Here is a 14192-nt window from a genome sequence, read left to right on the forward strand (position 1 = left end):
ACAGCAACTCTCGGGGTACAATGCTGTCTCCTCCACTACGTCTCCGGTGCAAGAAGATACAGTCCTCTCTCGCCTAGGTGCCCCAACGCCGGGTTTTGCCAGGCAAAATGCAGGAAACGCCAGAGCAGACACCCAGCAACTATTTAAAGATAAGTATGAAGCAGCTAACGAAACTTAACTTGTCGCCAACTTAACTTGTCGCCGTAAGAAATCCGCGCAGACACTGTCACGCCCTGCCGAGCCCTGGAGTGAGACAGGGCGGTGAAAGGACAGTTAGCGGGAGGTTTAAATGACACAGCACTAGAGTCCCACGGCCGGACTGGCTGAGCGCATGCGCGCAGCGGCCTAGGCACCGCCTCAGACGGCCTTTCCCGCATGCGCGGGAGCCCGGATGTGGATCCAGTTGGTTGAAAGCGCCGGGCGCTACAGTAATGGCCGCTCTCGGAATTGCGATGGGTGGTGGCAATTGGTTTTCGGCTTTGGCGCTCGGGGTGACTCTCCTCAAATGCCTTCTCATCCCCACATAGTAAGGGACCCGCACCACGGTTGGTCAAAGCGGGAGAGAGAAGCGAGGATGCCCGTGGGTGGGAGGAGGAAAGGGAACTTGAACGCTCCTGTAGGCTCCGCTATGCTTTTGCTAAGCTTCCCGCTCCGCCGATTGATTGTTACTTGACCTGAGAACTAGATCATAGCCCTGGATGGCTAGGTTCAGGCTTGGCGCTGACTGAGTTAAATGTTTTTAAGCCTTGGGTCTTCATCCTTAATATGCAGATTAAGAACACTCAGCTCCACCATTCGTTCAGCTGTATTTAACAGTTGTCTGCTGGGCTAGGCACTAGAGATCCAGTGGTGAGAAAGACATTTCCGATTCTTGCCCTCGATAGATTAGTGGGGGCAGACAAAAACGAATGTTTCAGATTGTGATAGGATGTATAAAAGAAATTGACTACAGGTCAAGGCTTTACCCCTCTTTTAGGAGGTGATGTATGAGTTAAAATTTGAAGGATGAAAGAGAATAAGCCATGTAAAAATCAGTTCAAGCATAGGAGAGAATAAGTGTAAATGCCCTGTGGTAGGAAAAAAAACTCAAGAGCATTCTGGGAACAGTAAGTGACCCTTGTTGCTGAAGAGCATGATGGGAGGAGGAGAATGGCACAGGATGAGGTGGACAGTGGCCAGATCACACAGGATTAGATTGCTATTTGAAAAATAGAGGGGCAAGGCTGAAAGCATGGAAACCAGTTAGGAAGTATCCACCAAGTAATATTATACTGTGGGTACTCAATATTAGCTTCCACCATCTGTTCATCCTTCCTAACTCTTATCCCATCATTTATCCTTTCATTCCTTTTCTCCCTTCCTTCCAGGTCTCCCCACCTCTTCCCAGTTTAGGTTTTGGTTTACTGGTATCATTTGGTTCAAGTTCTTGGTGATATCCTGCTGGGTATGGAAGAACTGTATGGCTAGAGTGTGCATTTATACTGATGTGTCTATGTAATTATATAAGCAATGAAATGTGTGTAGGTTTAGCAAAATGACTTACAGGGACTTAGAAAAAGGAGTTGGTCAGTTGAACTTTCTGTGCAACTGAAAATAAATAAGAAACATATCTCCATTTTAAAAGCAAATTGGAAAAAAAAATCTTTCTAAAATGAAGAAATTCCTTTCAAATCGGAGTGAAAGGGAATTCTTTTTTTTTTTTTTAACTGTAGATCTGTGTATATAAAGTAATGTTTCTTGCTTTAGTTACTTCAGGGTTGTTACTTTCAATACTGCTCTTAGTCCAGGATTAAGAGCATATATAGTTGTAGTTAATGTTCTGCTTCTCAACTGCAAAACCCTGGCATGTGAGAGGGAAGGACTACAGCATTACGGTATTACAGGATAAATGTAAATATAGTGAACAAACTGTTAACTGCTTTTTGTATACCATGTACTGGGCTAGGTACTACAGGGGAGGACAAAATGGATATGATCACTAATCCTATAAAGGGTATAGTTTAGTAGGATAACAGTTCCAGCAACAAATTAAAGTAAATATGTAATTACACAACTACACTTGTATTAAGTGTTATGAAGAAAATTAGCCGGCAATCCTGTAGGAAAGTACTGTATGATCAAATGTTTAATCATATAAATAGAATGTATTGTGTGCAAGTGTATCAAAATTCTTTTATTTCGTCATTCACTTCATTATGCTCTTGTTATGATGTGCTGAACAGGGAACATGGTTAGTGAAAGAAAGATAAACCTGGCTGTTACTACAAAATTAGTTTAACAATGTTTAAAGAACACAACTTTTTTATCTGTCTCATAATTTGGACCTCTTGTGTACATACTGCTAATAACATGAAGACCTTTCTCTGCACTATATGCAAATGGTAACTAAACAAAGCCACTTTGAATCCTTAAAGGTTCTTTCCAGGTTTATGACAGTAATTGTGTTTACATTTTATGGTGCCTAGTATTGACACAGTGTTATATCTCTATATTAAACAGATGAATCCATTAAAAAAAAAAGTGTTATAAGGGGAAAGAATGGGATTTTATAAGGGGACTAACTAGGGAGACTTACTTAGATTGGGTGTCAAGGAAAGTCTCAAGAATTGACATGTAATTGGAGGCCTGAAGACCACGCCCAGTACATGTCTTTTGATAAACATATGTAAATGTATTTCTGTTGACTACTGAATATACTTAGAAATTAAAATGCTAGATCAGTTTTGAATTGTGATTTTGAGGAATCCATAGGAAATTAAGGGGACATTGTCAGCAGGAATTTGGAGATACCTATCTCTAGAACTCAGGAAAGAGATCAAGCTTGTACTGTGGTTTGGAAGTCATCATTATACCGTTAATAATGGAAGCAATAAGAATGAATAAGATTGTCCAGAGTAGAATAAGTTGCATAAAAAGAGGACCAAGAACTGAACATAGGGGATCATCAGCGTTTACCTGATGAATATTGGAATGGAAAGCCATGAAAGTTGGCTAGGAAACTCAGGAGATAGCTGACACTGGAAAGGTTGTATAAAACATTGGAAAGTGTTAATCGGGTTTTGCTGTGGAACTCGTTGACTTTGATGATGAGTGGTTAACTCCACAGGAATGTGTTGAGCCCATCTGTATATCAGGTGCTGTTCAAGACGTGGAAGGGAAATACTGCAGTAGACAAATGGGAAAAGAAAATTATTCTAAAGAGGGGAGAAAGGCACAGAATATGTCACCCCAAAATATGTCTCTTTGCCATAAGGATTATTTGGGGCTGATTATTTGGAGAAACTGCAGATACAGGAGAAGCTCTGAAAACAGTAGAAGTTACCCTTTTAATAAGATTTGTAAGTTTTTCCTTTTTATAAGGAAAATTTATGTGAGAAAGGGGGCCTGTACCAGAAAGAGAGCTGTTACCAGAGATCACTTTTCCACCTGAGAGACTTATCTGCTGGCAGGGTGACCTTTGTGCACCAAACATCTTCTCACTTGAATTCCTTCTCCCCATTTGAAGCCCCAGGCTCCTATCCCTGTCCTTAGTTCAGGGTGGTATATGAGCCTTAATCATTTGGCCACCGTTTAAGCCTCATGTCTTTCTCATCTCTTTTCGGGCTCCCATATATACATATATTATTAAAATTGGCTTTTTTTTTCTCCTGTTAAATTTGTCTTATGTCAGTTTAATTCTTAGACCAGCTACAGAACTTAGAAGGGTAGAAGAGAAAATGTTTCTTTCCCTGCAGGAGAGATTCTTGACTATATTTACACATAGTGAGGAATTAGGAGACATGGGAAAGGCAGGGCAGGGGCCTTTTCTCACCTTCTCCATCTGATGAACTCCTACTCATCCTTGAAGTTCTAGCTGGTGTGTGAAGCATTTTCCAGATAATGAATATTGTTAGAATTCTTTGTGAACAAGAGTAAGTGACCTCTGAGCAATAGCCAGAGGACCTCCCTTAAGAAAGAGTATGGGATTTTGCCCAGCCCTTTAGATAACTCCAAGAACCTTTTCACTTACTTGTAGATCCCCAACTTTTCCAGAAGGAGGTCTGGCCTTCAGATAAGTGAGGTGTCTCAGGATTATGTAATGCCTGTTTGTGTTTTTAGAGGATCATGAACTGTGGCTGTATAGGAGTGTTAGTCCATTTAAAAGCATAATTTTAGAAATGTGAAATTGATAAATGTAACAAAATCTCATTTTACTCATCTGATTACTTTGAATAGCCATTCCACAGATTTTGAAGTACACCGAAACTGGCTTGCTATCACTCACAGTTTGCCAGTATCACAGTGGTATTATGAGGTAAGTTAAATTTTCACTTTTTTGGTGGATTGTTTTTTACAGTAATGTGTGAAATCATATAAGTCTTACTGATATCAGAAGTTTTCCATGTGATTATAGCTCTAATTAATCTTTATAAAAATTGTAGTTTTTCCTCAGTTCTGTCCTCTGGCACTATTAGGGAATCCCTGTACTTCAAAATGAGTTTCCCAAACAATAAATTAGAAAGTATAATATTCGCCGCACCCCTTTTGAAAGAATTTGGGACTGGGAAAGAGGAATAATTAGATTCCAGGCCTGGCTCTGTCACAGCATAGAAAATATATTTCATTTCTCTGAGCCTTAGTTTCTCATCTGGCACATAAAGATTAGGAATGAATTATTTCTAAGATCCTGCTAATCCCCACTATTTATGAAAAAAGAAATAATCAAATGTGATATATAGGTTTCTGATAATATACAAACCATTCTCTTCTATTATTTTTGAAAACTATGTATTTTTATTTCTGGTATGAATTACTAAGTTGCATATGATATTTCAGAAGTGTCTTGATCAAAAATAGCACTCTGCTGCAGGGAGGTTTTTTTAAGACAATCTGCAAAGTTTTCTCTTAATTCATTGTTGCTTTTGGGGTTTGTTTGTTTGTTTGTTGTCAGATCAGAATAGTCCTTTGTACCAAAAAAGCTTAAGAACAATTGACCTAAGGGACCGAGTTCTTCTCACATAATAACATTATAAGTATTTGATAGGAATGCTAAGGATCTTTAAGTAATTGCTTTAGTGTAAGATAGTTCAGTTTGCATGTATACATATCCATTAGAAGACATTTTGTGTGGCCTAGCAGTCAAGAGTTTGGGGCTGTGATTCCAGACCACCTCTCCGTGACTTTCGGTTCTGCCAGCTAACACCCATGCTGAGTGACTGTGGGCAAACTGCTTGACCTCTCAAAGCCTCAACATCCCTAACTATTAAATGATAATAAGTATTAGAGTGAAATGAATATGATGCTTATAATCCTTAGCACAGTGCTTGGAACAGAAGTGCTCAGTAAACATTAAGAGTTATTAAGAATTAGCATTATTCATATCATGACCCTTAGACTGTAAATAAGAAGGCAGCCCCCTGTCTTCTCTTTCTCTCTGACCATTCCTTCCTTGTCTCCTTTGTTAACTTTTCCTCATCTGTACACCCTTTAAACAGCTGGTACTCTAGGGTTCTCTTTGTGGTACAGAATTTCAATTCTCTAACTCTTTCTGGATGTTCTTTCATGTGTTCCTATAACCTTCACCATTGTCTGTTAACTTAGGATTCCTAGAACACTATTTAGGCCAAAGCTGTCTTCTTTATCAATTTATTTTAGATAAAAGAGTCTTATATAAAAGATACTCTTGTGGTACCTGGCTGGCTCAGTCAGTAGAGCATGCAGCTCTTGATTTCAGGGTTGTGAGTTCAAGCCCCACATTGGACATAGAGCTTACTAAAGGAAAAAAAAAGTATTCTTGTAATGGTATACTTCTTTGTTCTTCCTGCTCTGCTCAAAAATAACCACAAGAGCCAATAAGGAGCAAAACTCAGTTGTGGGCAAGGCTTGACTATATGAGACAAGAACCTCACAGTAGGGGATAAGGCTAGAGAGGCACATGAGGTCAGGTCTGGAAGGGTCTCTCTGACGTGGTAAGGAGAGTGAACATGTGAGCAGTGGACTACCTACCTGGGACTTCAAACCTACCTTTCTGCTCTGGCTTCAGCTTAAATTGATTGGTCGACTGGTTGGGAAAGACACCAAAGAGACCCACAGTAAATACTTGTGGAATGAACACAGTTGTTTTGAATCTTCATATGAAGAAGTTGGATATTTCTTTTTTTTTCTTTAAAGTTTATTGGTTTATTTTGAGAGAGAGCATGCGCATGCACACACGTGAGTGGGAGAGGGGCAGAGAAGAAAAGAGAATCCCAAGCAGGCTCCAGTGCCATCAGTGAAGAGCCCAACATGGGTCTCAAACTCTCAGACCCTAAGATCATGACCGGAGTTGAAATCAAGAGTCAGATGATTAACCAGCTGAGACACCCAGGTGCTGTGAGGTTAGATGTTTCTATATCTGAAGAAATAGCTCTTCTTGAGAGCAAGATAGAGTTGCTCATATTAAGCGGTGTGGTAAGAGGCCAAGGGCGTTGCACCTAAGACCAGATATCATGAAACCAGCACAGGCTGACAACTCCTAGAACTGATAACCAGCAGAACCAGAAGAAGCCTGCAAAGACCCAAGACTGATTAAGCTCCTTTAAAAAGGGAGGACTTTTGCAGCAAACTGTCAGACTCTCCAGACGTTGAATACAGTGAAAGGGTCAGTGGGTCTTTGCAGGCTTCTTCTGGTTCTGCTGGTTATCAGTTCTGGGAGTTGTCAGCATGTTCTGGTTTCATGATATATGGTCTTAGTTGCAACGCCCTTGGCTGCTTACCACACTACTTGACATGAGTCACTGCTTGACATGAGTGACTCCATCTTGCTCTCTACAGCTCTGTTGTACTAGCTTACTGAGCTAATGGATTTGGAGTCAGAAGCCCCAGATTTTAGTTCCACTTCTGCCAAATATTAGTTAAGTGATGGAACTGTTTACTTGGGAGGAAATGATAGCTAATAGCCTAACTGGCTTCCCAAAAACTGTTGAGGTAAGAAAATGGCCCAGATGCAAATCCTTGAGGTCCAGAGAACCTTCGCAGCTAGATTTGGAAAGTCTTTGTGTGGGGAATAGGAGCAGCATGTAGAGAGCCTCTGAGTGGTATGGAATTGGGAATAGCAAAGAAACGACAGGGACATTTTATTTTGGAAAGATGGCCATCTCCCAGGCAGCACCTGTCCCTCCCAGTTTTTTTCAATGCTTTTCCAATCCCCATTTTATTTAAAGTAATAAATGTTCCAAATAAGGTAAAGTAGGACAAAACCTTTTACACTTCTGTAGAGTAAATGGCTCTTTCAGGGTAGAGTGAACTCTGACATAGAAACTGTAGCTGGGAACTGCATATGTTAAAGTTTAAGTTGATGTTGACTTTCTTGGAATTATATGGAGCAGTAATTTCTAAATTTGTTTCTTAAATATCTATACCCTAGCGAGAAAACATTTAAAAAAAATTTTTTAAGTTTATTTATTTTGAGAGACCGAGCACATACAGGGAGGGGCAGAGGGAGAGGGAGAGAGAGAGAATCCCAAGTAGCTTCTGCACTATGCAGAGCCCGATGCAGGTCTCCAACTCACAAACCGTGAGATCATGACCTGAGCTGAAATCAAGAGCTGGACGCTTAACCTACTGAGCCACCCAGATACCCCGCAAGAAAACATTTTGATCATTTGCTACTCCATGTGAGTTTATTTATAAATTATAAAAGTACTGCCTTATTAACATACTATTAAAAGTAGACATTAAACAGGATGAAATTAAAAAATAGAATTTCTAACTTTTCTTTCTCCAATTTAATAGCTCATCTTGTTTATACTCCCCATTGGAAACTTGGGATTAGGGAAGGAACTTTTCATAGAGAATTTAATGGGTGGGTTCATAGCCTGAGTGCTTAAGACATACAACCTCTGGGTTTGCCTCAGATCTGAGGCTTTCTACATGTTGGTACCTGCAGGGGGAGGAAACAAGCTACTTCTTATCTGGACCCAAAGTTGTCATTTAGCCTTACCATGAACAAAGAGCTAACAAGTAGTTGTCAGAGTCTCTCTCACCTCATTTTATACCACAGAGCAACCCTAAATAGTAGTCCCTATGAGCACCCAGTTAGTACCCAGTGAACCTTCAGTGCAATTCCAGAAGGAGAGGAATTTCCCATTGAAAAGAGCAACAAATACAGAGTAGGGAGATTATTATTACCATCTGAGCTCTTAGAGGTGCAAGGTCTGAGTTTAGTTTTAGGGACATCCTATGGTGATAGCAATAATTTTTTAAATGATAAATAATATTTACGGACACTTTGTTTCTGGTTCAATACTATGTAAATAGTATTTGAAATGCGTATGTAAAATTTAATGCAGTAATGAGGTAGGTGCATCCCTGTTGTTTGGGTGAGGAAATGGAGACCTAGAGTAATCTAACAAAACATAATATCCTGAAGTTATATATTTCATATACTCTCTATTTCATATGATCTGTATTTTCATTTACTCATTAGTGATTGCTTATTTATTTAACTGATGATTTTTTCATACTTAATATATCAGGCACTTACTGAAGGTTCAGAATACAGAAATGGCAAGGAGTGACTTTTGCTCTCTTAATCTCAGTATCTGATAACCTATAAGAACAAAAGATAAATAGCATTTGTGTTATCTTTTGTCATTCATAACTGTGTTTCATATGTATTATATCAATTAACCCTCACACTACCTCATTTTACGAATAGAGAAGTTGAGTCTCTGAGACAGAACTTGAACCCAAGCTAGTGAATCATTTGTTATACCATAGCTCCCTTTTTATATTTACATGAGTAGCACCATGTCAGAACCAAGGTTATTATTGCAAGTTTCATTAATTTTCTTTGAAATATAGTTAATTCTATTTAAAGAAAATTGAAGACCATTATTAAATAACTTAGGAACCAGGTTTTGGTGGTCTGCTCAGTCTTACATAGAAATTACTCAATAATTTAATCATTTCTTTAAAGTTGTTTTGTTTTGTTTTTTAATCTCTGTACTCATTGTGGGACTTGAACTCACAATCCCAAAATCAAGAGTCACACACTCTTCCAACTGAGCCAGCCAGGCACCCCTAGGTCATATTTTGAATGCAATTTTATTTCATGTGCTTTTTTAAAGACTAGAGAGTGAGGATTTTCAGTCTTTACACCAACTTTGTTTATTCAGTTATTTAGGATATGTTCTATTTTTTGATTTTTACAGGCAACTTCAGAATGGACCTTGGATTATCCGCCTTTTTTTGCGTGGTTTGAGTATGCCCTGTCACATGTTGCCAAATATTTTGATCAAGAGATGCTGAATGTCCATAATCTGAACTATTCCAGCTCGAGAACCTTACTTTTCCAGAGATTTTCTGTCATCTTTACAGATGCACTCTTTGTGTATGCTGTCCACGAGTAAGTCTGAGAATGTCATTTTGTGTGGAAGGTGTTGAGGACATAATACAATATTAAGTAGTATTAACTGGTTCCTCATTTGAGAGAAACAAAGCTCACATGATAGCAAATTCTAGAATAGTTCTGAACTCTGTTACTGTGTTTTAAACTGTACAGTGAGTAATTACAGTAGGTAGGCTAGCTATATCTTGTGGAAGACAATGGGGAATGAGGTGGGATTACAAGGCAGAGGCAGAACAAGAGATTGTGAGTGTTCTGAGGAGTAGTCTCATGTAGAGTTCCATGACCATTTCTCCTGCTCAGAATGGCTCCATATGCTTTTCTTTCCTTTCTTGTAACCGGCCCCCAGAGGCTTCTGTGACCTACCCTATTCTTTAGGAGACACACACATACATACAGCACACGCACTCATGTACACATACTCATTGTGCTGACCACCAATGGAGTGCCCATTCTAGTAAACTCAGGAAACCTTACTGAGTGCTTTTAGTTGTTGTTTCGGGACTTTTTCCTTCATGAAGACTCTTCACTAACTTAAAAAAATTTTTTTGTAACATTTATTCATTTTAGAGAAACAGAGCACAGGCAGGGGGGAGGGGCAGAGAGAGAGGGAGACAGAATCTGAAGCAGACTCCAGGCTCTGAACTCTCAGTACATGAGCTATGAGATCATGACCTGAGCCGAAGTCTGACCCTTAACCGACTGAGCCACCAGGCGCCTTAGACTCTTCACTAATTTTAAGTTATGTTTATATTTTATATTTTTATGCTTTGCATCTTTTACTTATAAATTAATTTTAGTTGACTAGACATATATACAATGTCTTGCACAGTGACTTGTAAGTAGTAAGTTCTCAGTTAATGTTGGTTCCTATTCTGTCCCAATACTTTATTAAGCCTGCTGGTATGATGTGACAGACCACCAGCTGTGTCCCTTCATGACCCTTGTCACAAATGGATCATTTCTATTTGTGAGGCCCTCTACACTGAACCCCTGCCCCATTTAGGCAAGAGTCCCTTGGCAATGTTTTAACCCCTGCTCATTCTCAAGGAGTAGTTCCCACTTGACACCTTAACATTCAGTCTGTTTATGACCTAGCAAGAGTTGGAAGGGAAGGTGAGTTGTGATGTACTCCTTTAAACTCAAAATGGTTGAATTGAAGTTCCTAGAGAAGGCATATGAGCAGAAGGAAGAGGGAATAGAATTCATTTCTACCTACAGTGTAGAAGAAGCAGTTAAATAAGATATAAATTGTTGAGATCTATGTCCCAGTTCCCAGAACCAGGCACAAAGTATAGACAGTAACTTACTTAATTTTCTCAATTACCCTGTAAGGTTACTGTCTCTGTTGAGGAAATAGGCTCCATGGAGGAAAAGCAGAACACCTTTTGCTAACCCCTCTTTAATTGCTTCTTTATTGTCTATTTCTTTTTTGGGGCTTAGATTTCTGTTTTTGCGATTTGCTGATACTCAAACGTATTTTTTAAAATCCTTTTTCTGGGATTATGCATTGTTGTCAAAATTTTGGAAAACAGAAAACCACACATGTACACAAAGTCAAAGTGACCCATACTCCTCCACTTACAGCTATCACCATCACCATTTTGCTATATATTATTTCATTCTCTCTTCTATGTCTGAATATAATTTTTATAAAATAAAAATAGGATCATAATTTTTTTCACTTGCTATTGTCATTTAATAATAGATCTTGACCTTTAAATGATACACATTTTTAATAAATGTTTTTAAAATTATTTGGACAATCAGGAGCTATGAGTTCGTGGCTCTATTTTTTTTTTAAGGGGATGTTAGGTCTGATATTTATTTTTATTTTTAATGTTCACTTTTGAGAGAGAGAAACAGAGCATGAGCGGGGGAGGGTCAGAGAGATAGGGAGACATAGAATCTGAAGCAGTCTCCAGGCTCTGAGCTGTCAGCACATAGCCCAACATGGGGCTCAAACTCACGAACCGTAAGATCATGACCTGAGCCAAAGTTGGAGCTTAATCAACTGAGCCACTGAGGCACCCCGCTCTATTTTTTTTCAAATGTTTATTTATTTATTTTTGAGAGAGAGAGAGTAAGTAGGGGAGCGGCAGAGAGAGAGGGAGGAATTGAATCCCAAGCAGGCTCTGTGCTGTCAGGGCAGAGCCCAATGCAGGGCTCGAACCCACAAACCATGACTTGAGCCAAAATCAGGAGTCGGACGCTTACCCAACTGAGCCATCCAGGTGCTCCTCGTGGCTCTATTTTTAATTTGGCTGCTATGATATATAATTTAGAGTACCATATTATTCTGGTCTGCATTTTTTTATTATAGTTGATATACAATGTTACACTGTTATATTAGTTTCAGGTATGGTCTGCATTTTTTACACTTCAGGACTAAATAGTGTGTGCCCTCTCAACTTTCAAAATACTTCCCTTTGAGTTTATGGTGGCTGTTTGTTTATTTTTCATTTTACTAAATGAAGACTATTTCAAATCAGCAGAGCTGAAAAAGAGACACGGAACTGACCCTGAGGTCTTTGTTTCTGCTGTCACCTTTTTAAGCAGTCAAGAACAGCATGGGCAGTTTATCAGGAATAGCTAATAAAATATGTCTGAGTGTATCAGAGTGTACTCTGTAGTGGTATGGTGATGTTCTAATGAAGATAAAAGCTCTTTCTGCTTCCTTCCTGGTGTTCCACTGTAGGTGCTGTAAATGCATTGATGGGAAAAAAGCAGGTAAAGAACTTACAGAGAAGCCAAAGTTTATTCTATCAGTGTTACTGCTGTGGAACTTCGGGTTGCTAATCGTGGACCGTATCCTTGACATTTTCTGCACTATTCCCTTACTTACTCTGATATATACTAAGTATGAGATTAATTATTTCTTCAGTGGTAATTCTGAAATGTGAGCTACTTTTGAAAATGGGTGTGGGGTGGGTTCGTGGGTTCCCAAAACTATGGTTTCTATGGGTTCTCCCAACTGTACCAGACACTGATTTTTATTTATTTATTTTTTTCACTTGGAAAGTAATTTTATTTTTTTTTTTTAATTTTTTTCAATATATGAAATTTATTGTCAGATTGGTTTCCATACAACACCCAGTGCTCATCCCAAAAGGTGCCCTCCTTAATACCCATCACCCACCCTCCCCTCCCTCCCACCCCCCATCAACCATCAGTTTATTCTCAGTTTTTAACAGTCTCTTATGCTTTGGCTCTCTCCCACTCTAACCTCTTTTTTTTTTTTTTTCCTTCCCCTCCCCCATGGGTTTCTGTTACGTTTCTCAGGATCCACATAAGAGTGAAACCATATGGTATCTGTCTTTCTCTGTATGGCTTATTTCACTTAGCATCACACTCTCCAGTTCCATCCACGTTGCTACAAAAGGCCATATTTCATTCTTTCTCATTGCCACGTAGTATTCCATTGTGTATATAAACCACAATTTCTTTATCCATTCATCAGTTGATGGACATTTAGGCTCTTTCCATAATTTGGCTATTGTTGAGAGTGCTGCTATAAACATTGGGGTACAAGTGCCCCTATGCATCAGTACTCCTGTATCCCTTGGGTAAATTCCTAGCAGCAGACACTGATTTTTAGAGCACTTTGTTTCTGAAAAGCTAGTGGTGATATTCAAGAACCAGTTAAACCATCAGTAAAGCAATATACTGGGATTTGTTAACTGTCTTTAGATTCATCAGATACATATATCTTACATAGTTTTAGAACACATTATTCTAAATACCTTTTCTAGGAAAGGGCCTGTCTCAGTGTTACATATGGGACCAGGCAGACCTTCATGCTCTTCTACCTACCACCTTAGATTACCACATATTAACAGGCAAAGTTCTTAAATCCAGAAGATACGAATGAAACTAAAATCTTAACGACAGGAGCCTCATATTTTACAGTTTTCATAAAGGTAGCCATGTGTGAGGAAAACACCCACACTTTGGTTCAAGTCTGACGTGGACTCAGCTCTTAGCTATGGCATTGCAATAGCTTTAGGCCGTGTGTAGATTAATGGCTCTGAGCTCTGATGTCCTCACAAGTTCGTCGTGAGACTTACTAAGATTGTGTATATATACTATAAACGAGGGGGTGCTGCATGCCAGTGGCCTTCAGTAGCTGTTAGGTCCCTTCATTTCTCATCCCTAATTCAAAAAACAAAACCAGAAAACTCCCTGTCCTGTAGCTGCTGGGTCTTTAAGATAGAAAAAACATGGGAAAGTTTCCTGGTTTTCTTCTTAAACATAATTTTTTTTATCCCCTATATAATCCTTGGCACTATATACATTTATTTTATTTTATTTTTTATTTTTTTGAAATTTACATCCAAATTAAGTTGCATATAGTGCAACAATGATTTCAGGAGTAGATTCCTTAGTGCCCCTTACCCAGTTAGCCCATCCCCCCTCCCACAACCCCTCCCGTAACCCTCAGTTTGTTCTCCATATTTATGAGTCTCTTCTGTTTTGTCCCCCTCCCTGTTTTTATATTATTTTGCTTCCCTTTCCTTATGTTTATCTGCTTTGTCTCTTAAAGTCCTCATATGAGTGAAGTCATACGATTTTTGTCTTTCTCTGACTAATTTCATTTAACATAATACCCTCCAGTTCTATCCACGTAGTTGCAAATAGCAAGATTTCATTCTTTTTGAAAAGAGTAACACTCCATTGTATATATATACCACGTCTTCTTTATCCATTCATCCATCGATGGACATTTGGGCTCTTTCCATACTTTGGCTATTGTTGATAGTGCTGCTATAAACATGGGGGTGCATGTGTCCCTTCGAAACAGCACACCTGTATCCTGTGGATAGAT

The 14192-nt window shown here is 39.1% G+C and overlaps 1 protein-coding gene across 2 annotated transcripts in view; it reads left to right on the forward strand.

The window, feature by feature from the left end:
• Window positions 1–376: 376 nt before the first annotated feature.
• The window catches only part of ALG8 (ALG8 alpha-1,3-glucosyltransferase), a 30080-nt gene continuing 16264 nt past the window's right edge, over window positions 377–14192 (forward strand). For both annotated transcript variants that reach the window (XM_058687658.1, XM_058687657.1), the window contains exons 1-4: window positions 377–526; window positions 4216–4294; window positions 9174–9367; window positions 12066–12175. In XM_058687658.1, coding sequence (XP_058543641.1) covers window positions 432–526; window positions 4216–4294; window positions 9174–9367; window positions 12066–12175 — 478 coding nt within the window. In that variant the 5' untranslated portion in view covers window positions 377–431. The remainder of the gene's footprint in view (window positions 527–4215; window positions 4295–9173; window positions 9368–12065; window positions 12176–14192) is intronic.

Source organism: Neofelis nebulosa, chromosome 10 (genome assembly GCF_028018385.1).
Source record: "Neofelis nebulosa isolate mNeoNeb1 chromosome 10, mNeoNeb1.pri, whole genome shotgun sequence".
Lineage (NCBI taxonomy): Eukaryota > Metazoa > Chordata > Mammalia > Carnivora > Felidae > Neofelis > Neofelis nebulosa.